Raw genomic sequence first — 26339 nt, 5'->3', positions numbered from 1 at the left:
TGCCTCGCTGAGTGTACACAGCAGTTGTGACTGAAGTTTGGTATGACACTTGACTGTCTACATTTTCTATCAAAGAGGCTTCTCTTACATGCTCCCATTTGTCAAAAAGAAATGACAGCAGCGCTCCCCTTTCTGCCTTTGATGAATCATCCTTTAAGTCATAAGAAAATCTTACTCAACATCGCATTTTAAGGCGCAGACTTTCAGTCCATTGTTTCACATGTCATTTTTTGTGGGCTTTATATAAGGCTTAGATTTTAAACCCTTCACCTCTTTGCCGTATTTGTTTCTTTGGTTTTAGACAATAATGTAATCCTTCTATTATCCTGATGCTCAATTTCTCATCTCATGGGAATCCTACTTTAAACAGCAGGAGCCAATTTGGTCTGCCCCTTTAAACTTTAAACAAATGTATCTCAAAAGACCTCAAATCCACTCCTTGCATCTCCAACCAAATGAAGTCATAAATCACTCTTCTTCTATACATATCACTGCTAATTAAGAGCAGGGCTCAGCTGCTCTTCTCCAGCGGAAGGTAGAATAAAACTGCTCCATAATTATGTCAAAACAATGTGCTCTCAACCCCTCTGCCACTGCACATTTGGAACAGGCTATGTAGAGATAAAACATACAAAATGACACCCTGGTCTTAAAACACTTTGTGCGTTTTGTCTGGAAGGGATTATAGGTTTTTGCTACTGGATATGAATAAAGTATAGCTGTTTCTGTCTTTCTAAATAGTGATTTTGTTTTAAGCTATAGATTACTTTTAACTGCTAATTTTCCAGTCAGAATAAAGATTAAAAAAAAAAAAAAAAAAAAAAACTACTGTATTTGGGCTGCTTTTTTATGGCTCAGGTACTGGAGAAGTTCCTTGTTTAGTGAACATCCCAATACCCTGCTTGGGGGCTCCAGTGCCACTGCTGTCAGCATCATGTGACACATGTGGACCCCACTTGTCACTGGTCTCCTGCACTTTTTTTTTTTTTTTTTTTTTCTACTGCAGTATATGTGACCGGTAACAAACACCAACAACTCAAGCTCCCAGTAGTAAATCAAGTTCAGATGGGGGGAGATAATGTATGTGCTGTGCACCCAAACACACAGGCAAATTACGTGCGGCTCTTTTCAGTGAAGGGTGTAAACTGACTCCCTGTGTTTGAGGTTTATTCAGTGTCATCCTGTACTCTTGCATTGAAAAATGTTTCCTTCTCTGGATTGTTCGATACATTTCTGAGGAAGGCAGTTATCTTCCGTGCCAAGCTTTGTCCTAAGTCCTAAAAGGCCAGATGGACACTGCCTAAACACACACACGCACACACACACACACACACAGTAAATGCAGTTTAGATAATATTGTGCACATTTGAATCTGTAAACATATGCTCAGCTGTCAGTATACAATCTTCTTCCCCCAAAGTATCTACTAATCCACAGCAATTGCACTATAGCCCAGGATAGAGGAACTACTTACAGAATTCACATCTGCAACCTTGGATGGTTTCTTAAAACCGTTTTTTCTTAAACAGCAGGGGGGAAAAAAATGCCAGGCCGTCTTTGTTGCCAGGCTGCCATTGTAAATAATACATTTTTCTTAATGACTTGCCTGGTTAAATAAAGGTTAAATTTAAAAAATGCTGTACATTATTTCTGAAGTCTGTAAGATTTTTGTCAGTAACAATGAGTACCATGTCGCTGTTTTGCTAACTGAATTTGTTATCACATTCAAAGGGGATGCCACTTCACACCACAATACAGAGTTTCTAAGAGATTACACATGTACATTGAAGTATAAGAAGCTCTTGCCGAGTTTTACATTTTCTAATCGTTAGTCACATACAGAACTTTGTACATAAATGCATCACTCACTTGAAAAACAGTGTTTAATCTTGCTCCCTGTTTCTCAGCTGGATCCATCTCTACCCCTTTATCATCCTCCTAACAATACTCTCGTTCCCGATAACCAATTATACCTCTTATGGCCTCTCAAATGACTTTAATTACTGATTCGGATTCCATGTTCACAAAGCAGCTACTTAAAAGTAATTGCCCAATAAAGAGAGGGGAATTTGTCGTATCAAGTAGGTGTTCCTGCTGCTTCTCTCATTAGTGCTCACTTGGAGCCTTCAACTCCCCATTGTCACAAATGGAGCCAGCTTCATTCACAGCACAGAAGCCATGCTCGCTCAGCCTTGTTCGTACAGTTTTAGAACATGACTGCCTAAGCACTGAACAAAAACATCTGCTAAAATACATGTTGAGATTGATGAGATTGGTGGTGCATCTATATCATACTGCACACTGCAAACCCAAGACTGCATACACAAGTCAGGATTTCTTTAGTTTAAAGTGCATTTTTATGTATCAAGTCTCAGCACAGTTTACAAAGTGTGAATATATTTGAACAGAGGTTTCATGAAAAAAAAAAGTGATTTAAGACAAAAATGGAGAAATGGTGGCAGGCATTTGTTATAGGACATAAAAATGACAGTGGGGGTAGTTTTTTATTGGAACAAAATAAGGAAATTAAGGAATCGTTTACTCTCTGATTTCCTGACATGAATAGGCCAACTTGTTGCCTTGGATTATTGCTCTGAATGAAACAGACTTACCCTATTTTGTATTAGAAATAGCAGGGACAATTAAAACCTTAGCCTTTTTGGCAAAGCAAGGAAACAAGCCAGATTACTGTAATATTGCATGTAAGTAGAAGGACTTAAAAATCAACTCACCGTCTTACAGAGATCCAACACAGTGATCCCAGTTAAACAGTCCTTCTGGTTCCATTCTCAAGTCTAGCTAGAGAGGTTTGGACAAATTGTACATTGTTGATTGTTTTAATTTATCTGGATTAAAGTTAAGTTCAGTGGCCTCATATAGACAAGACAAAAGTGTGTTAAATGTCACTTTCGGGTGTGATGTGAGTCATGACTACATTGCTCTCCACTTTTATGGTTAGGTTGTAGGTGTAGTGTTGTTCTCAAATAATATATACAATACTCAATGTAGAATTCTCACTATCTTTTGAACTACTAGTATAGCTAACACCAGACTCTAGAGACTATTTCTAGAATCTCTAGGCTCTTTTGATCGTTTTTGCCTTGTTATGCAGATAACGAGGGGACTGTGCCCACTGGGTATTGCAATGAATCACAAACAGGATTGAAGCTGATGGAGTCGCAGGTTGAGGGGCAGTGTGCATTCATATGATTCACGAGCGAGTAGTGTTACGAATTCAAACATGAGAACCAGTGAGAACCAGCAGTAAGAACGGAGCCTGTCCGGGCGAGTAGTGACAGCTCGTCGGTGTCCCACACTGTCCATGTCAGGCCAGATGTTCAACTACCTGCACTGATCTTTCATCAAATGTAATTTTGAGAATATATAATTTTGAGAATAATAATTATACACATAATCTTAATCATTTTTGAAGGGATCAGAATAGTGACAGTAAATTCTGCTTACTCAAATGTGTTTTCTCATTTTATTCCTGTAGTATATATTCAAATATATAATTTCCATTATGGTGGAATCTGGCATTAATAGTTTTGTTCCAAATGAGATATCTACCAAAAAGTGACACCTACTAATACTTAAATCCTCAGTAATCAGTAGTCAGTATAGCGCCAAGACTGGAGATTACTTGTTTGGAAGACATAATCATTTGAAATAACCACCATTACTTTTTTAAGAATCTGTATCCCTGTTGATTCTCTGTTACCAGAGCAATTAGTAGTTATTCCTTACTGTTAAATAATAGTAAAATAAAATAACAGGAGAGATAGGCAGACATATGGTGAGATGTTTCCTCATTTAAAGGAGAGAAATTGGGTTCTTTAGTGGAGGGCACAGCTTTTCTCTCACTGACTCTGGTTGGTTAATTTTCCCTATCCAGGACGGTGCAGTCAGCTGGTCCAACAGGGTTTCTAGGCTTCATCCTGACAGATGCAGGCACATTTGTCTGGTGCAAATTAAGGGAGAATTTGCCAATTCTGTCATAGTGCTAAGAATGTCATAAAATGGCCTCTTGATGATTCTTTATTCTCTCTCCCATCTTAAATATGGGCCTGCTCATGCTGTACTGTACAATAAAATGCACTAGTACACTCTGTGTTTTGAACGCAGACCATTTAGCTCAAGATAGTCCCACTTTTCATACAAGTTGTGCAAACGGAGATGGCACAGGCCACACGGGCACTTCCTCCCAGAGCAAGTGATACCCATACCCATGGGACCCTAACAAGCCAGTCTACAGGACATTGCCATCTCGTGGCATAGTTAGCATTCAGTCAAAGTAGCTATACATGCTCTGCCCACAATGTATTCCTTTTTTCACATCACACATAAACAAAAAGAGCGAAACTAAAAACATTCCATGTGTAACTTTGTTTTTGTTCGGATAGGTTACAAATAGACAAGGTAATTTTAGTGTAATTTTACTTAGTTTTAAACAAAAGTTTGTTTTCATTTTTATTTTAGTTTGACATATTGTTCAATCCTAATTTTTGTTTTAGCTTGGTTGCAGTCCCTACCCTTAAGTATACAGAGTTTGCTGTGCTCCTTTGCAGTCTGACAAGGGCAGATGTGTGCATTGATCAGTATCAGAAGTTGTGAAATTGTTCTCGACCAAACTTTTGGGAACTTTAATAAATTGCACATTAACAGCTTATCTGTTGGCATCAGCAAAATTGCCCTTAGAGTGTATCCGCACTCTGAAATAAACTGAAAGTTTATTGGGAGGTCATATGTTGAGCAACTCATGACCTCCAGCAGCTTGTGGGAGCAGAGCTGTCCTGTTTGCATGATGCGTTCCTATTCCTCTCAGTCTGATGAATAATTTCACAGACATTTAAATAATGGAATTGTTTGCTTCTAATTCTTTTTGTGTTTTTATAATTTGTGGCTGTCAGAGGACCTTACCAGTGCATCTCCATTGCTGTTTCTCACAGGCCACACTTGATGGCTCTCACTTTATCAGACACACTTCACTGCAATTACTATCCTATTCTATGGTGTGTTTACACCATAGAAAAAAAAGGGCCACATACCTGCACTCATGGATAGACTGGCCTCTGATGCCTGAGCTGCATATCTCAAAAGACAGTCCTGGCTATTTTCAAGTAGCATCTGATTTTCCTAGTTTTGATCATCATTGTGATTCATTCTGATGTTCTTTTTTAATTACTTCACTGTGGAGTTTTAAGCCTCAGTTTGCAGGCATCGCTGTTCTCCGATACTGTCCAGTGGAGCAAAGTGAACCTTAAACCATCAAATCCGCAGGCACCCGTAATATATTCTTTTCAGTACAGTGATACTGACACTACAATGAAATCTACCAACTGTACATACAGTTTTCTATGCACTGAAACTTATTTTAAGCAGTGGAAGCTGGTTACCAAATAGAAAGTTCAAGTACTCTGATGTGGCATGTGGCATTCAGGTCACATTTGATTTCTCATAAATACTAAAAATACGATAAATCTCAGTAATAAATTTCTCATACACATGTCAGCCTCCTAATAGGTATGTGAAAATTGTATTGCATGCCCAACATTTGAAAAGAGGGACTGGGTGTGTGCACATGCAGCAAAGGATTTCACAGGTATGAGGCAAAAAAAAATGCAACCGATGATAAAGCACTGTATTAAGCTCCCAACAAGTAATAATTTTATTAGCTGACATTGACATGGGCAGTGTTTTGATCAAGTAGATTTTCCAGATCAAAACATTGCCCATGCTCTCGCCCCAAGACTTTCCATTCATGGAAAAGTTGAGAAGTATGAATTTCCAAAGTGTGTCATCACATAAACGTAGCAGGTATTGCAAAGATGTCAGAAGTCCAAGGTCATAAAAACAAAACTATCAATTGTATTCATATTAATACAATCAACCCTCCAAACAAAAAATGAGCTATGCCTTCTGTAGTTTGTTTATGATTTATTTTAAAGTCAGGCTACAAATTGTTGTGGGTTTAGGCATTCCAGTGAGTTAAATATGTGAATGCTTGAAAGTTGAAGCAACAAGATTCCTTTCTTCTGCTTCCTCCAGTATGACCTGAATGTGGCAAAAGACCCGCAGCCGGCACAGTCTAAGGAAAAGCTGTACAGTGAAGTAGCTGACTCAGTTTTGATCAGAATCAATCAGCATGATGGCAAATCTAGGAGTATATGGCCCAGCTTGAAAATAACTGGAATTATCTTTTAAGCAGAGAAGCTTAATGACCCCTATCCAGTCCCAGCTCTTGCCTTCCACTGCTCCACATACATTACTGTAAGACCTTTTCAATAAAACATGCATCTCTGAAACATTTACAACTCTCATGTTTCCTGAAATGATAAATCCAAAGCAACTTTGATGTTAGAGAGAAATGTACATGAAACTTAATGTTTTAATTTTGTGTAAGCCACAACTTACAAGTGACTTATATTATGGCAAAAAAGGATGTATGATGGAGCAAGTGTTGCTGCAGGGGAGGGAGAACTGTGGTAGAGTCTTCTTGTTGAGCAGCAGATTTTATTTTCTTTTCCCAGAGGTTTAGAAGAGCTGTTACACTGTGTTTTAGTGGAGGTCACAAGGTTATTATATAAACAATTCACATGGAGGCTTCAAGCACCCAGAGGGAATGTTTAATGCCTTGCTCATAATTTCTGAAATCTTGTAATGCTCAAGACGCAGACATGTGTCCGATTTTAACCATGCAGCACTGTGTCTCTGTTTTTTTTTTTGGTTTTTTTTTCGGAGAGGGGGGGCGTATTTTTTTTTTTTTTATTTTGAGGCAACTGCAAACCACGCTTAATTAATTTGGTCAGTAGACTTGGATAAACTACACTGATGACATCAATTAGATTCTAATGAAAACAGATAAAAGCCATCGAAAGCAAATGGAATTTCTGAACAGGACTCATCAAAGTCTTAGCATTGGAACAAATTCCCATTACGTCTCATAAAAGCCTTTAATTTGCAAAGCTCATGTCTGGTTTGGTACTTAGAAGTACACGGTCAAATGATTCAATCTTAAGTCCTGTGCCGAGAGAAGCCAAATCAGAATTTAATTTGGCACGTAACTCCTTATCCTGTCTGAAACATGTGGTTGGATCCAATCCTTGGATTAGTGTGGACTAGAACTACAAATTTGGCTTGTTTCTCTTCTCCTGGCAGAACAAACACCTAGTCTAACCCATTTGTAACACAACATTTACATTTCCAATCTCAGGAAAAAACACATGCTTACTCCAGATTAGGACTTCTTAGTTAACCAAATTGTTGCAATTATGTGTGTCAGTCCATTGGTATGGCATGATGAGTTCCCATTTCTTTGTCCCTTTTTCTCTATTCTTGTCTCATTTGAATGATGACAATGTATAAATTACACAATGATGCACCATATAGCCTCTTTTTGAATGTCTGATTTGATTTAGAGTTCACACTCATTGAAACATAAATTATGATTCCTCATTAGCTCACTATTAATGTTTTGTTTTTATTGTCACTAGTATAGGGGCTGTTTCTCTGGAATTGTGACCGTTTGAAAGCAGGATCAAAAAAGGGGAAGTGTTTACTGTCTTTTTTCTGTTTCTCTTGCCGTGTGTGCATCTACATCCCAGTGGACTACCCTCCCCCTCCGCCACCTGCTGAAGAGTCAAGTGGTCTGCCTTCATCCCCAGGTTCCTTTCCTCCTCCTCCACCAGTGAACTCATATGAGTATCAGGTGAGATTTTCTTATTCTCTCTCTCTCTCTTGCTCCCTCTCTCTCTCTGGCTCTCTCTGCCTGTCTCTCTCTCTTTTTTTTTCTTTTTGGTTAACTTTCCAAGAGGCATCACAGAGAGCAAGACACCGAGTTCAAGTACCAGGTCTAGCTGAGCTGTCTGTCCATTTGAGCTGTGGCCAACTGCAGTAATTTCCTGCTCTGAATGCTTCAGAGGAAGCCTCAACTCAGCCCCCTCCAAATGAGGTGACCATACAGTACATCCACTTTATTTGCTCAGTTTGAAGACAGTGCTTACACATGAAACATAGAGGCTGACACCTATTGGTGGACCCCCGTCACTTTCCTTGAATAGCTGGTCATGATACCCACAGGCCTTAACCCCCCCCCACGGGATATCCAGACTGTGATTTGACTGACACTCTCAGGACTTGTGTGCACTTGTGACGCCTTGTGTGAAATCCACCACGTGCTTCACGTCCCTTTGTTCAGCACAAAAAGTCTCTCTTCATCTCTCTTTTGACCTGATTTGTTTCATATCTTAATTTAATCTGTAAGTATTCTTGAGGACGATAATGTTGCATCACTTATATGAACTACCCAGTGTTTGTGATTCTGAGTTTACTGCTGTTCCCACACACGTAGACAAGAGGATGCTGTACTTTTGGGGATAAGGATGTGTGTTCCCTTGGTCTTATGCACTAGTCTCAAAGTCATAAAATTATTTTGAACCGTCCAGTGAGAACCATACTTTCCAGTTTTGTGGTATTGTGTAATAATGGCATGATAATGCAAAACTAACAAAATAGCATCATTATCGTTGTCAGTCATTTTCATCAGACCACATTAAGCGGCCATAATGATGGGAAAAAGAGGGATGTGTGTGTGATCTGCATGTGGTTGAGTGCGTGTGGCAGAGACCAAGACAGAAAGAGGGAGACAGAGGCTTTTGTGCCGACAATCCTTGGCTTGTACTTTCTATCTGACATGGAATTTGACAAGATTTTCATAGTAGGCATTTTTTTATGCCCGAAAAGTGTACTTAAGCGGATTGTACCCTGAATGTTAGATGCTTCTGCTTTGGACATGATGACCCCCCCTCCCAAAACAAGAAACAAACAAAAAAAAACCCTAGGTGGTGAAACTGACATTTTGACAGGACCACATCCCTCAACCCTCTGACAGCCATAGAGCATTTAGAGCAAATTATATAAATCCTAAAAAAAAATGAGAAAATGTCTTCATGTTAGCAGCTTTCTTTGACTGAATATCAATCACTTCGCCTCTGCAGAGGGCATAGGGGTTACATCTACATAAATAAATTCTTTTTCGTAGTTCATTTTATGCAGTCACTTATGTCAGTCACATTTATTTTTCATCATGTTATAATGGCCTAACTATAGCATCATTACACCTTTATAATTATCCTTCATTTCAACCGGATACTAAAAGTTTCCAGATTGTCTTTAGGGGAGATAAAGCATGTTAGAATAAGTGTGTAGGACCTTTCTGCTTATTATAAATCACTGCATCTTTCATGAATGAGAATGGGATGTTAAATAATTGCTGTGCTTATGTGGAACTTTTAAGAGGAAGCGGCCTGAGTGGGCAAGCAAACATCAATAATCAAATATTAGCGAGACTATATTTATATATTTCCTGTAACTGAAGATGGCTAGAAAGAAAAAAAAAGTAGTTTCCCTCCACACTTACCTCTCTTTATTATAACCAACTCCTATTCTTCATACAGTAAAGGCGGTTGAATTGAATAACATCTGAGGCATGTACTTATATAACAAATTAAGCGCCTCATCACTTTGAAATGTACTTTACTGTTTTCATCTACAACTTTTCACTCTCCTATTGTGCTGGTTTTAGAATCACCCTAAGAATAAAACTTAATTCCTTAATAAACCCGTGGTATCTTAATTATGTGTCCTGCAGCCAGAGCAGACCTCTCTTACTGTAGGCGCCTTTCAGAGAAATGAATTGATATCCAATTGAAATGTCTTTGTACCATCCCCTCTGTGCATCAGTAGGGAAATTACACGCACTGAATTAATACAACATGGAATAGGTGATATTTTCTTGGCCCAGGTCTCTGCCTTTTAGGCAAGTCACATTATTCTTTTGTCTTTTTTTTTGTCCTTTTTTATGACTGATAATGACATCTGTGCCATGACATACTAATAGTGAAACGTTTAGTAGAAAGGGAGAGTGCAACAAAAGCAGCTAGCACTCATTGGGGCCTCAGTTTTCTTTTGCTACTGTACATTCATAGCTATTGTCCACATTATAAAGCCCTAAACAGCAAATCCCAATACATCACAATGATATGCAATTCAGTCTTGCAATTTTTCCTTTCATCCTCCTCGTTATCACTGTTAAACAACTTTGCCTGTTTTTCTTTTGTTGATTTGAGACAAGCCATTAGTGTTTTGCTTTGTTTACCCCACTCATGATTGCCTTAGATGTTTTAAGCAGCAGCTCTGCTCCAAATGGAGGCAAACGCTGCCTGTAATAGATTGTGACAGGTAATCCAAACACATAACATTAGAATAAGAAGCAGTCACTGATCCAGCCAACTCAAAAGCCCCCGCAGGCAATTGCAAGCAGTCTTCTTGCAGTTGCAGCATAGTTCAGAGGACTAAAAATATATCTGTCATTGCATAGAGAAATTCCCTGGAATTTTTGAGTGTAGAAAACCTAAAGTCACTAATGGTTAAATCATTTTTCCTATTTTTCCTTTCACTGGTGCAACAGTTTTATTGCTAAATTGTGTGCTTTTTTGATATGTTGACATTAAGACATGGAATATATATGGAAGATATGATGAATTAATAAGTGAAGTATCAGACTGCCAGAGAAATCTTGATTCTTAACCATTCCAAATTCCTCTGAAAGTTATAAAATAAAGAAATATTATCAAAATCGCAATATGGTCAAGTTTAATATCCAAATCGCAGCTGTTGCCGTTTTTTTTTTTTTTTTTTTTTTTTTTTTTTTGCTTAAGTTGAAATGTATGACAAAACATTGTTGTAAAGAAAATATTATGGTGCCACAGAGATGCCCTGGCCAAAAAATGGTATTTTCTGATATCTAAGACAACATGTTTTTTCGGTGCAAATCACAGCATTATAGTACAAAAATGATCATTCCTTCTAAAACTGTGAAACATATTGAAATCGCAATATATGTAAAATGAATCGTAATATGATTTTTTTTTTTTTTTTTTTTTTTACCATATTGTTCAGCCCTAATGCTTATTATTGTCATTTACAGTGTCCAGTTGTAATGGAATAAAAATATTTATTGTACTAATTGTCAATTTAAATTTCAGTAAAGAATTGAACTTTTTTGTGTGAAACAGTCCTAGATGAGCACTTGATAAATAATACATGAGGAATAATATACTGTAAATCCAAGTTCACTGAAAAGCAGGAGGTGAATAGTGCACTGCATTAGTACAATTGTCTTTGAGACAATGCGTTGCCTCTTATTCCTCACTGCAGTTTTCTCAGAGAGGAGTCTCTCCTATTGATGTGTGGCTTTCAAAAGGATTGTCTAAGGTCAAGGTGAAACATGCACTCAGAAACTGTAATGCAACCTGTAAGTACTGTGGAAAGAAGTGAATAGTAAAGCGGAAGAGAATACATCAGTACAGCACAGAGTCAGAGTGATTCCCACAGGGCAAAGGATGAATATCTGTCCCTAACTTTCTGATTGCAGCGAGTGGCAGCAACTTAAGTAAGTGGCATTACAGCATGTTTTCTTGGGTTCACTCACTGTACTGCAACATGTGATGTTTGCTTGTAGATGAAAGGACCAGAGAAAACCCTGGAGGAGAGGCGCTCTAGTCTGGATGCTGAGATTGACTCTCTCACCAGTATCCTGGCAGACCTGGAGAGCAGCTCACCCTACAAGCCACGGAGCACACAAGTAAGACACCAGCTAATTCTGAACAGTTAAACTACACCTTAACCTCCTGACACTGAGCATATAAACCTAAACTAAAATTCAACAACGCCTTGGATTGTGTGAAGTTGATGCACGTAGCTTTTAAACAAGGAACTGATGTACAATATCAGCTGGGGTGGGAATCACCAGTAACAGGTGACATGATACAATAATGATATTTTACCCACGATAATGATGGTATCCTGATGAAGACGATTCTGTGATATGCGATATATTGTAAAATAATCAGCTATGCTGTATCATAATATCTGTAACTGTAGAAGAAAGAAATACCCTGGAAAAGGCAAGGTTATTTTATTCCGAAAAGCAGGAATCAGTCATGTGTTTCAGTGTTTCAATCTGTGACTGCAACATAAACACGACATAACAGTTCCAGTTAAAATACCTAAAGGCAAGGAACAAATACGCCTCAGATGAAGCAGATGAAGCTAAAAACTCAAATATTGGTAGTTGGCACAAGTGTGTCGATAATGTATCACAAGAGGAATTTGTTAGTAGAACCAAGGAAGATCCGTGGCACTGCGTAAAAACAACACGTCAAAAATGGTTTCATCATTTTTTCTAGACCAAATTATCAACTTAGGTGTGTGCGGGAAACAATAGCAAGTTGCACTTTTTTGAAAAGGTTGTATATTAATAACAAAATGAGTCTTGACCTATATCATTAGTCGATATTAAATGATATTAAGAGCAACTTCAAAAAGTCAAAGCCTTGGGCAGTTAACTAAATTGTTTGACACACAATAAATGTAGGACAGGCAGATAAAAAAAACTAACCAATTGTGTTTGGAGTAGGAAAGCTCTGAGGGGGTTTCGACACCATGCAGATCATATCTCCTGTGAGATATTATAGCAATAATACCTGGGAGGACGATTTCTGCAAGGACTATAGATATGATGCTGATGTGGATACTGTATGTTGGCATCGCCCATGTACTCATGCTGCAGTAAAGAAAATCCTCAAGACTGATGTAGGATTCATTCTGTATATTAACTATTGTGGCGTCAACATGCGCTCATGCTCTTTTGTTAATTATTGACCGGGATAATAGTTTAGTTACAGATGGAGGCCAGACAGTGGAACCTGAAATTCACTTCCAAATATTGCTGCTCTGCTTTAAATGTTTTGTTTGCGCACTTGTAATATCAGAATTATTTATATCCACTCATTTCTTTATTCTTTTTGTGTGCCAAATGATTTGTGTCTGACAGGAGGGGAAGGGTATGCCACTGAAACCATGCACTATCTTTCACAGTAATACACACATCGGTTAACCACTGGTGTCTTTTTCAGATTATTAAAATACGCTTATGAAGTTAGGCAAAATGGCACATATCTGATTTTTCAAGATCAGCTAAGTTAGGCTCATAAGTAGTTACAGCAAAATGCAGGAGATGTGGTAGACAAAGTGTCAGTGTTTGTCTGTGCCTTGCACGTAGACTGTTGGTTGCAAGTGCTTACGCCCATTGGTTTACTGACTCCTAGCTCTCTGGTTAGCGGGAATAAAATGAAGCAGGCTTACTTGGAGTAAACACACAAAGGGTAAATTATTGCACCGCACGCTGAAAAGATAGCGGATGCAGATTGAAAGGAAGTGAGGGATGTGGTTCTGAAATGATAGATGTTAAAGGCAATAAGTGAAATATGATTTGTTGATTTCTAGAATGGTTAGTGTAGCGGCAAATGAACGTGCCCCTGGTTACTGACGCGAAGAACATAATAACATGACATTATGGGCTCATAAAGCAAGGTTAAACACCTATGTGACCAATCAGACTGCAACAATCTGGTGTACAATATAGACATTGTAATGTATGGGGGCCTGTAGTCTCCAAGAGTCAGCAGCTGTCTGTGGTGGCTTCTGCTCTCCATAAAAGCAGAACTTGAGGCTGCTATTTGGGGCCTTGTTACTGTAACCACACATGATTAGGTAGACAAGAGGAGGCCTCAGAGAGAGGGCCAGATGGCCTGGCTTTTACTCCCTTTGCCTCTGCTGCTCTCCTTTGCCTGACCGGTGGGGTGACATGGTCACTTGGTACAGCATCTTCTGGTTTATCATGGCAGTGCTTTTCCTTGTAGTTTGTCCCTTTGGAGAAAAAAATGCATGATGGTTACTTGACATTAGTTTAGTTTGCCATGTAACCCTCTTTCACTCATTATGTTTGCTTTTCACAGAATTTGTAAGCTATTCCTTGAACGGTGGAGAAAGGTAAAGGGAGAAAATATTGCGATTCCTATGTGTAGCCCACTCCATATATTGTATGCATACAGGTAGCTGTCAGGGTTACAGGGTCATGAATTTTCACTCTGGAGGAGCAATTCTGTTTTGATCAAGAGCAGATGAATGTGAAAGTATACATACAGCCAGTTACATGACTCTGAAAGGACATCATTCCCTTTCTTTTTTTCCTTCTTTCTCTCTCACTTTTTTACTGATATACACACACAGGTATTCATACATGCTACAAATGCACTGACATGCACATACACATTCACTCACACATGCACATACACACTTTAGACAAGTACACATGCAGAGACATGCACACACAGCAAACACCTTTTTAGGATTTGAAGCTACCAGAGCTCTGCTGAAATACAGGGTAAATTTTCCTAAATAAAATATAGTGTAAGTGCAGATCTTTGTCGGGAAAACCTTGTGAGCAGTACATGCTAGAGAAGGAGTCTGAAAGCTTTTGTCTATATGACTTGAAAAATTGATGTGCACCTGTGCAGCTCTGTGAGAGTCAAGCCTGCGAATGAGCGGGTGAAGGACTGTACTCTACCTGTGCACGGCTGCCTTTTCCCTGTTGGGGGTCAAAGTGACTGCATGTTTATTTTTATCATTACTTACAACAAGCTGCACATCACACCACCTGTGCGTCACAAGACTGTACAAGTATCATTAGATTTGTTATTTGTGTAATTTGTCATAAGGTGTATTCACCATGACGTTTTATAAATCAAAGCATTGTCACTGACAGCATTATGGTGCCTTTTTAGCTCTTGGGTGTGCCTTCTGTCTGTGATGTTTTTGTACATAGGGACGGTTTAGCTTTCCATTTGTTTGTTTATTCTGCTGTATTACCAGTCTGTACAAACACACACACATACCCATACACAAACATACACACACAGTATTACTCTCTCTCCTCAGCTGATGCTGATTCTAGCTGATTAACTCTGGTTGACCTTTTCCCCTATCCAGCTGCTCCTGTCAGTCCTTGCTGAGGCTCTTTCAATGCATTATTCTAAAACATAACGCTAGTCTTGTGTAACGGGCCAGGTTTCATAGTCCAGCACTGGCAGAACTGCTGCACTGTAATCTTCCGCTTGTATAAGCAAAGAGTAACGAGTAGTCTTGATTTACAGCTTTCTGCGTGCAAGCAATTACAGAGCCAGCTCTCGAAAATCAATAGGCCACCCTGTGCTCTCCCTTTCAAGTTTCTAGGAGTGGATTCTTCCTTCTGATGTGAAGTTTGGAAGGGGCAAAGGGACCTTCTGTGTTTTTGCCTCCCAGATGAAATTGAACTGGACGTTGTTGCTCATTCACAAAAATCTGAGTAGCATTCCTGCAAACATTCAGCCAGCATCAACGGTTTGCAGACATCAAAACAATTTTGTTTGCTTTAGTTGGTATTCTCCCTGGCATAACAGTGGGTAATGAAATGTGATCATTATATAATTCCCATTTGTTCTCTCCCCAGTTCCATCTTAGATGCCATTTGTTATTTGACACGCTTAACTATGTTTGTTACAAATTGTATGCATTATCCCACAGTAGCAAATATGAAGTCAAACCTTAAAATAGTGTTATTATCTTTGTTCTGTTCCTGGAAATATTACACTTGGATCATGAATGCACTGAAGTAATGAAAGATTACATCACACTGCAGCGTGGCATGGACGTATGATCCTGTTGCTTAAAACATAAAGAGATAAAGGCTAGAGTTGATGATACACAAATAAAACAATCTGTACAGTTTTCCTAAGAAAGGGCCACAGAGAGCTGAGCGATGCAGATTTTTGTTTTCTAACCTGCATACTTTCAGTCAGAGAAGAGAAGCTAATAGTAAGCTAATACTGAAATCATTTGCTTTAGACTTCATGTGGAAGGAGCTGGAATCTTATAATAGATCACCTGTTATAAACTGTAGAAACCCTTTTGTTCTCTGTTTTAAGTCTGACAGTGGTGATTGCAGAGGAACTGAGAGAGAGCGTGTTCATGCTAACGCCTATGAGTGTGTTGCACTGCAATCTGAGCCCAACTAGCCCACTAATGTGCAGTGCAGGCCTGTCTAAGCACATCAGATCTGTTGGGGGAAGTTAACAAGGAGGCGCAGATGAGTGTCAAAATAGTACGCTCATCAAGCACCAGAGCAGTGGCACTGCTATGGCGGAGGCTAGAGGACAGTCGACTGCCATGACCTCTGGTTTCACACTGACCTCTCTGTGGTGTTTCTAGTAATCAATCATAAATCTCATCACCGTCCCACCCACAGATAGTCAACAACCTCCATTTGAGGCTTTACGTTGTGCTTTGTCAATCGCATTTCAAAATCAGGATTAAAAAAATATCTATATTTTCCTATCTGGGATATGTGCCTCGAGGTCATCATTAATAACATGAAAACTAAGTATGGCAGTGAGAAAGGCTATCACTGGATGCTAATGGAGGAAGTATAATTAGTGATTTCTAACAGTTGAACTAATTGCTTTACTCTGCTCTCAGACCTCAGGAATATTAATGTGCATTAGTTTGTTGAACTCTACACAAGCTCTGTCACATCTTACGATATGATTTGTTTAATCAGTCAATAACATATTTATTTAATCAGAGTCAAACAAGACCTCTGCCTTAGGTCCCAATTTTAAATTGTCCTCTATGAACTCTGATTCAAATGAGTAACAACACCCATTCAGTGAATCACTATTAAGCCTTTTTGGCTGTATTAGCAAATGCGTCAATGTCTGGGCACTACATTACGTGTCTGAGGCAAAATCTTTGTAATAGTAGCTGATTGTACTGATTCATTCCAACTACACTATCTTCATCTGGGCCTTTATCTGCTTTGTCCTCTTCGGGCCATCAGCTTTGTATGATGTGTTACTTTTTAAACACACCCACCCCTCACTCTTTTTTTCTCTCTGACTCTTTTTTTTTTCTCTTTTTCTCTATCTCTGAGTTTGTAGTGCCTGTATAATACCTCCTCATAAACCGCATCTGTGCAATTCTTCCTGGGTTGCATGCAAGCTGTCTTTCAGATGTTTTAGCTTTTGGTGACAGATTCTTAAGGTTTTGTCAGTGACAAAGAGTAAACAGTGTCCCCTTTTAGTTTCTGTAAGTATCATTTCCCTTATGTTGTTGTGCTGCTCTCTGAATCTACTTACAATAAATGTTATAAACAGCTGCTATCCTTTCTTCTGTAACTAGATCATTATACCTGATTAATACTTGATTAACAGGTCGTTATGCTTTCTCAGAATAAAGACACATTGAACAGAGCTGTTAATAATGATTCACCCCAGTATTCAAGGAAGGTTATTTAGGTGTATCAGTGTATTATAATGGTATTGTTTTATTAGAAACAAAAGTATTAAAGTGCATGAAGAAATAAAAATGTCACATGAATTATAATGCACTGTTGTACTACATATTTATAAGCATTTTCCTCTGTAATCAAGTTTTTTTTTTTTTTTTTTTTGTTTATTTGCTTTTTTGTCACATTACGCAGAGACTGGCTTTGTGAAACTCAGATACACTTTCACCGTTTAAGGTTGCGACTAGTCCTGATCTGATTCAATCTGGTGTGATAAGATTTAAGTTGAAATTAAAAGGCTCTTGCTAACGGTTTCATCCACACTCTGGGAAATGATAATGTGCACTTTAATAAATAAAATATTGAAAATCTCAGCTCCCAAAACTATGTACCCTGATGGTAAAGTTACCCAGTTGTGCAGAGCTACTTTATATTATTGGGGTTATGTGGGACACTTCAACTGAGGTAGTATCTTTCCAGATGGATTCAAGGAAGGAGAGCTAGTTGTCACCAGGCTGCCTTCTGGCAGTGCCAGAACTTCTGGGACCAAAGACGTGTGACTCACTTACAGACATACTTCCACCTCAATTAACCGTCAGTCATCGGAGCGCGATGAAGGCATCTCCTGCTTGTGTTGATCCATGCAGGAAGCTGAAATGTGCAATTGTTAGTGCTGTCTAGAAAGATGGCATGGAAAAGGATGTTGGGCAGTGTTGTGTTACTAAGGAAAGGATCGGTGACCTGTACATGGGCCTTTTGTGGTTATGCATACATTTTGTGTATTCACTGTAGTATTTAATGCAATTCAGTGAGTAGTCAGTGAGCCATTGTAGCCATACAGCCTTGAGAGACTACTTTAGCTTTGTGATTGTCTAGATCACATGAATAAAGTCTGGGCATGTAAGGCTAGTTGGTTGTCCTGTATGTTAAGAACGTTCACAATGTCACATGCATCCATTTAGTGATTTTTTGAAGTGGATTAAGTACACCAAGAAACAAATATTGAAATATTTTATAATGCTTGGAACATGCCATTCCCTGCCTACACTTTTTCAGAGGGACAGAAACAAAATACAGCCTGTTACAGAATTGTATTGGTGACTTTTTTTTTCTTAAATTAGCTGACCCAAACTTGTCAATAGAGGAAATAAAAACATGTGACAGCTCAAAAAATTGAACATAGAAATCCCTGTTTGCATACAGATGTACTGTAGCTAAAAGGAGCCAGCCGCATATTGCTCTGAAAATGTGTAATTGCCTGAGGAATGCCTGTCTGCTTTTAGTCACAAGTATTTATTTCTCAAATAGTTCTACTGTAAATTCACCCCACAACAGCTACCGTTTCTTTCAATATGTTAGTATACAGTCTGAGTTTATGTTTACGTTACTGGCAGGTACTGCATGGTGATGTTTGATTTGTTCCAGATGAAAAGGAATATCAAAGAGAAAGGCAGTAAGCTGATGTCGCCTCTCCATGTCACCAGCAAAGCACATGTTGGTCTGTTTGTTGATATTTTTACTTGCTGTCAAATGGCTGGATGTTTGTTATCAAGTCCTTACAAAGCAGACGGACATATTGAAGACTACTGACACAGTTTGGCTGAAGCCGAGTGCTTGCAACGCTGCTGAGATGGATCCTTCCACATGAGTGCCCCGAGGAGGCCTCACTTCACACTGTGCCAGTCAAGCCATGCCGTGACACTCCCATCTCTCAACCGGCAGAGCAATGAGGATGGCACTCGCTGTCACAACATGGCAGGATGATAGGCCCTTGCTGCCTGCTCCCCAGTCTCCCACTGATCATGGCGTCTGTTGAACGATTGGGGAGAAAGCAAACTGCAGACCGCCCTGGCTGTATCGTCGCTCCATGAGAGCATGATAGGGTTTTTGACCTTTCTGCTGCTCACCTCATGACGCTCAAGCTCAAGGGGCTGCCTCACCATGTCAGCTCTTCCTCCCCTTCAGGAGCATTCGTCATGACTCTCACAATCCAAGTCTGCGTGCCAGCATATTTGTGAGGGTTGCACAACTGAATTTAGCATACAGTGCATTGCTAATCGTGTGCTAAATTGTGTTGAAATGTGAGTTTCTAGGAAATCAAAGAATTCCATCCATAAACATTTCTTAGCTGTTGTTATGCAATGAATTACTAAACATCAATTAGCTGCAACATTTTAGGAGGCATGGCAGTGCACAGCGTGGACTGCATCATTGCCTCAGCTCGCTGCACAGCAGGTAGCAAAATAAAAGAGCACGCCAGTATCAGCATCACATTTGAGAACGTGATCACCTAGATTAATTAAAAGGTCTGGTTTGCCTGTCCTTTCATCCAGTGCATGCTATCATGACATGCCTCATGTGTGAGGTCCTAAGCAGTCTTTAAAAACATGAAAGGCAACCGTGCTTTTGCCATCAGGGGCTCTCGGCTTTGGAGCGACCTGCCTCCAGAGATAAGACTCGCAGAATCAGTAACTTCTTTTAAATCACTTCTCAAAACACATTTTTATAGACTTTGCCTTTATGTGATGTCATCTTTTATATTTTTTTAATTGATTTATTATTGCTTTTAATGTTGTAGTTGTAGTTATTAATTTGTATTTGCTTTTTTTTGCTTTGTTTTGTTAGTTGTTTGTTGTTGTTTCTACTGCCTTTTTATTTCTTCTACCATCTTTATTATTCAACACCTTGCTGTTTTCTCTCTACTGTGTTTTGCATCTTTTGTTTTCTCTTTTAACCTTATCTTGATTTTACCTTAATTTTGTTTTGCTCTTGAATGGCCTTTCTGTAGAGCTTTCTGTTGTTATTTTCCTTTCTGAGCATTCTGCTTTTGCTGTGACTGTCAAAGAACTTTGTAAATTATTATTATTATTATTATTATCATTATCATTATTATTACATGATACATATGGATAAAGTAGTGCAGTAAAATACATTAAAACATGGCGGCTTTGAGATGGATTATGGATAATTTATTTATTTATTTATTTATTTATTTGGCCTTTTTGTTATACCTTGTATAATGGAAGATGATAATACACTTAAGTTTTTACAAATTAAAGGGAAAACCAAATAGATCCCGCAGATGATTGTTCATGCCAGGTGAGCAGAAACTCCACCATGAAGTTTGAAGAAGATTCAAAAACAGAATTGTGTCTGGTGCATTCTCAAGAGCACCACCACTATGGAGGTGACTGAGAGCCCAGAGACGACTGTTACCAAAGTTCATTTGCTGCAATGTGGGATGTGTTGTGTATGTTAGAAACACCAGTGTAGCTCTTTAGAAATCAGGTCTGTATGAGAGAATGGCCAGAATGAAGGCAAACCTGAAAAAGGCACTAAAAAGCTCAAGAAAAACTGAGACTGAGAGGCAAAAGAATCCAGAAGCCCATTCTGATCTCCTCAGCTGTAATGCTGAGCTCGGTGTGGAGGAGAAACCAGGCACATCTCATCACCTACAGTATCTAACACCATGTGTGTCATGAAATGTGATGGTGGCATCTTTGAGCTGTGAGGGGACTTTTCTGCCAGTCTGGGACACTTGTAAGGATAGGAAAAATGGATGTAGCCAAATACAGGGACATTTACGAGAATAACCTGCATGTGAGTGTCAAAGACTTTCAATTGACGTGATAGTGAGAACGACCTGAAGCAGACAGCCAAATCAAGAATTCTACAGTGGACCAGCCAGCGACCTATCCTGTTAAAAATCTGTGGAAAGACGTGAAGAAATGAACATAGCTGTTCACAGATGCTCCTCATCTATCTTGACTGAACTGGAGCAAATCGGCGAGGGAGAATGGGAGAAACTCCCAAATCTAAATGTGCCAACCTGGTTCAGACCTGTCCAAGAATACTCAGTTGTAATTGCTGCCAGAGGTGATTCAACAAAGTATTTACTCAGGAAGCCAAATCCCTTTTTAAACGGAATATTTCTGTTTTTTTGTTTTCAATAAATTTCTGCAGTTTCAAAAACAAACAAACAAAAAAACATGTTTTCAGTTTTTCATAATAGTATATTTTGTGTAGATGGTTGCCAAAAATTCTCTGTTTAATCCATTTTGAATTCAGGCTTCAACACCATAAAATGCAGAAAAAAATAAGGAGGAGTTGGATACTTTCTGAAGGCACTGCACAGATACTAAATATCATCCAGATGGTGGGCAGACTGACTAACAATTTAGACCAACCTAGTGGGCTTAATGTTCATTTTCTCATATTGCAATACCAGCAGAGACTCAAATCGTCCTGTTTTCATCTATATTATTCAGCATAGTAGGGACATTATTTTTTCAATCAGTATCCATACCCCTGTGAATATGCAGCTGGCAGAAAGTGGTAATGCTTAATACTCTACATGTTCCCACTCTTAACGCTTGCTGAGACCAACAACACACCACAACGGCACTCGGGCTCTTTGATATACCCCCTGCGGGTAGTTGCAGAGGTCATTTATAGGTCATGTTTACCTGTTTTGAAGTGGCTTTGTTCATCCGTATAAAGCTGTGTAAACATTTTAATGGTACAGTCATAAAGCTATGTGCCTGGTTGGTTATATTTGGTTGATGCCTCAGGTGTCAGAAGATCCTGCTGTATTTGTTTTGAGGAGAGGTGCGAGGAGAGAATCCTACTGTATTTGTCCTGAGATGTATGTGTGTAAAAAACAGCCAAATATCTGGTGTTTTTTTTTGTTTGTTTGTTTGTTTGTTTGTTTTTTTTCAGTGAGTCTCTTTTCAATAGATTTACTTTCATGGAGACTTTTTGTCTGTAGAGTTGTTGATGCAGTAAGAGGAATCTCCACAATTTAATTAGTAAAAAGAACAAATCTGTCGTCGCATGTACATACTGTACATTTTATTTTATGATCTTACAGTAAATTACATATACAAACTAATATTTATGAAATATATATATAGCTGGATGACATTTATACTGATTAAGTTTATTTGTACACAAATAGAACAATGATTTAGATGGTTAGACATTTGATTATTGAACATATTCTGTGTCAGTTTGTCAACCAAAACAGCTGTCCTGTTACCAATATGCTCTCTTCCTCTCTCTCTCTCTCTCTCTCTCTCTCTCTCTCTCTCTCTCAGTCTCACTCACACACTCAATAATCTGTGAAGTCATATCTACATGCATGTGGTGTGGGAAGAGGCACCCCTGCAATATGAAGCTCTTTTGGCTATGAAACTTGAGAGAAAAAAATATTGCATAAGTTCACAAAATCATTTTTGTATTTATTGATGTTATATCACCTCTAGACTGTGCATCGGCTTTAAAATTTAGTTCCTCTGCTTTCCAGCATCTGGACAGAATGTTTAAAGGTGCTTAGAGACCATAAACTGAGTGGTAATACTCTTCAGATAAACTAGAGATAACGATAAGTTACTGTCCTACTGCAATAAGAGGAATCCTCTTCTTCTGTTTCAGATGCAGCAGCACTAGCCAAGGCAATTTCCCTTGAGCTTTAAGGTGTGGGACATTTCTAATAAATGTGGTACACAGGTGATCAGTAGATTTCTAGTAGCACACAATAGTTTATTCTTCAACGCCGGTTTGTCTTATGGTTCATAATGAACTTTGAAAGAGGTCATAGTGGAATGCTAATGGCTTGTGGCAGCTATTGGCAGCTATCACTATGCGGTAGCAGGAACAGGTAAACAAAACAAATTCACAGCCTGCGCATTTCAAAGCCAGACTGGGAGTTCAAATGTCATGTTTGTCTCGCAGACAATGACAGCAAACACAGAAAGGTCGGCATTAGTCACAGCCAGCCTCTATACATCCTCTGCCCATGTCACAGGCAGGAGACTGGTATGCTGGCCAGCCGTGCTGATTCCTGATAAAAGGTCATGGCCATAGGCAGCTATTTTTTGCAATGGATATTTTACTCTTTAGGGCACTGTCTACATGGCTGTGTGACCATGTGTTTATGTGGCCTATCTCCAAGGGGTTGCAGAATTGCATGAACATGACACTCCAACCCAGTAATTATAGGGCTTTGTGGTGTTTAACTTTTTCTCTCTGTTTGTTTTTTTATGATGCCGTGCTCTCTGATTGCTGTGTTGCTGCATGGAGTGGAGATGCTGCCACAGTGCCAGTGGCACCCGTTGACCTTAAGGTCAATCTCGCAGCAGGTTCTGAGTTTTGACAGGGGCAGCCAACTGTGGAGAGAGGAGCATGCCCGTAGGCGCTCAATGTGTTCCGTCAATGTTCGTTAGTCTAATAAACCACATAGTATCACCCCTTTGTCTTTTATTAACAGGGTGAGCCAATGACAAATTTTGTTTGAGCCAGGAAGCTGTGACTGTCAATGTAACCTGCCTCTTTACATCATGAAGTTAGCCGTCCTAGTAACAATGCTAAAAGGCTTACCATCAACTGCTGTCATTGCACATTATCCCTCTTCTCTGTAACGTGCGCAAGCATACACACACACATACACATACACACACAGCCTCTGAGAGAAGAGTTACGATTGCCCATCTCTGAAGCTGATGACATTGACATAAGCAAAGTATCTGACCTCCTGGAGCAGGAGGGGGTCATGAGAGCACAGAAGCCCAAGCACAGGGGTGAGTCAGGATGTGTGGCAGCTCTGGCCTGTCATATCACAGGAGGTGAATTAAAGAATGAGTTTCTGTTGTGTGATAGCTGCAAAACACACATTCCCCTCTGTTATAAAGATAGCCTGCAGAAGTGCCACTATTGGTGACTCTCAAGGACTTTTTTCACACAGAAGCCCAGAAAATTATTTTTTAGTTGCATCAGTAAGTAATGCGCCCTACTTTGTATGATGTTATTACATCATACTAGCAATATTACATACTTTTATTATGAAACCCAGTTTTCAGGGGGATTACATAACTCTGAATGTTGAAGCATGGACTGGATGTTCAACTTTATCGTCTTGGGCTTGTCTTGGTGGTAAAGCTGGTGAGTTTTCATGCCAAGTAGAGCTGCAAGGATTAGTCGAATAATCGATTAGTTGCCAGCTATTAAATGAATCGCTGACTATTTTGATAATCAATTAATCATTTTGAGCCATTTTTAACATGAAAATTTTACAATTCTCTGATTCCAGTGTCTCATATAGCAATACTTTCTTGTTCAGTCAGTCCTCTGTGACAGTAAACTAAATATCTTTGGGTTGTGGTTGTTTGGAACAAAACAAGACGTCACCTCGGGCTATGGGAAATTATGATCAACATTTTTCACCATTTTATGGACAAGACAACTAAATGCATTAACCTAGAGAATAATCAACAGGTTAATCGATAATGAAAATGATCATTAGTTGCAGCAGTCATATTAAGTAAGTGGGACTTTGCAGGTATGCCACTGCACCTGGCTCACGCTGTGCTCTCACATCTCTCCCTGCATGTGAGGGTGTTTGTAGTCATTGTCTGCCGTGTCGCTGATGTATTACTCAGATAGGATGGAATACCTTCTCTGTAGGAGCAAAAAGGAAGAAGACCTTTTAACATCTGTACTCTTTTGAGACTTAAAAACAAAAATGTTCTTTGAATATTTTATCATAACAGAGTCCATAACATCTCGGTCGCAAACCATTAAAGAATAAAGAGTAGAGCAAAAAGTAAAGAGTATGTTAAAGCAGTGCATGACCTTTTGACACACCAAGTAACACGGTAAAAGGACCACTGCACATCTACTTATTCAGTCATGATGATTGCATTACATTGTCAGCTAGTGTCACATTATGCCTATACATTCAAATAGAGGTCCTTTTATATCATTTTTACAAACTGTATCTATTTATTTGATTTATTTTTTGGCCTGTTTATCTTCTTCAAACATTTTTTTACTATACATAAATTATCTATGTCAATATTTACCTCTCATTCTGTACTTGTGACTGTTGGCAATTCTTCCAGTGTTAGAAGCGACTGAACCAAAACTCTTAGGATGTAATATCCTCAAAAGAAACAACCAGATGAATTTTGCAGAAAATATTTAAATTTTAACATTTGTACCCACATGAGTTTAATTGAAACTGGATACTGAAATGTTCAGAAATTTCAACTTAACTTTCCAAGCTCACAGAAATATTCCAGAGTCAATGTCAAAGTGTTATTCGATAAGTCTTATATGAAAGGTACAAGGATATTGACGTGTTAAAAAAAATATAAAAGAAAAAATATATATGTTATGTGTAGTACTTTGTGGATCAGGCACATAGCATTCACTCAGTGGATTATAGTCAGGCTCATTACCTATCTCTCACATATCAACTCCTGTCTCTCCCACCCTTCTAGAAGAGTAGACGTGTCAGCAAAGATAGCTGTAGATGTGAGAGCTGTTGTTGCGGAGATACATGGATATTTCACAATGAAGTGTGATACCGCTGGGATTTGGCCTGTAGATATTGTTAAGAGGGAATGTTTAGACTAAAGCCTCCTGCCTGCCTTTATATTTCAGGAGGATTTACATTTGGCAGATATAAAACATTTTTCCCAGTGAAAGTGGGTATGCACTGGTTTAACTGAACCATGGCTACAGCATCATCTATTTTTGCTGCAAATCATCACCAACACTCAAGTTATGACATTATTACCAACATTATTGTTATTAGTAGTAGTAGTGCTTGTAGAAGTATTATTGGCTGTATCACTATATAATAATAATAATATAATAATAATATAATATAAGAATTCATATGAATTTAGTCCCTTGTGTGTCCTTTACCCGTTGTCCAGTTACATGTTAATTTAGTTCTATTTTTCTTTTTTCTACCAATGTAATACCTTGCAGGCTAAAGCCAAAGAAGGAGCACTGAAACATTTTAAAAATCATGATACTACTTACACAAAGCACACTTTCTCACAGAAGAGAAAGCAGATTTTGTTGCTTCTGGTAGCAAGTAGGTAGTAGTTCAGGATAAAGAGATACAAGGCATTCATTAAATATTTTATATAATTTATATGACCTGCTTAGAAGCATTTCTGCTAAAGACTTTGTATTTGACTGGGGTAGTCATGCAACTGTCATTTAAAGGAGCAAAAACGAAACAGATCTTCACAAGATACGCAGGGCAGAAACTTCTGAATGTGTGTTTAACACACTTTATCTGCAAAAGAAAGATAGTTCAAAA

The 26339-nt window shown here is 38.8% G+C and overlaps 1 protein-coding gene across 3 annotated transcripts in view; it reads left to right on the top strand.

Moving 5' to 3' along the window:
- Positions 1–26339, top strand: part of lpp (LIM domain containing preferred translocation partner in lipoma) — a 179331-nt gene that overhangs the window by 91956 nt on the left and 61036 nt on the right. For all 3 annotated transcript variants that reach the window (XM_030048859.1, XM_030048858.1, XM_030048860.1), the window contains 2 exons: positions 7605–7708; positions 11522–11644. In XM_030048859.1, the coding sequence (XP_029904719.1) occupies positions 7605–7708; positions 11522–11644 (227 nt within the window). The remainder of the gene's footprint in view (positions 1–7604; positions 7709–11521; positions 11645–26339) is intronic.

Source organism: Myripristis murdjan, chromosome 4 (assembly GCF_902150065.1).
Source record: "Myripristis murdjan chromosome 4, fMyrMur1.1, whole genome shotgun sequence".
In the NCBI taxonomy this organism is placed as follows: domain Eukaryota; kingdom Metazoa; phylum Chordata; class Actinopteri; order Holocentriformes; family Holocentridae; genus Myripristis; species Myripristis murdjan.
This window is presented reverse-complemented; position numbering and strand designations above follow the sequence as displayed.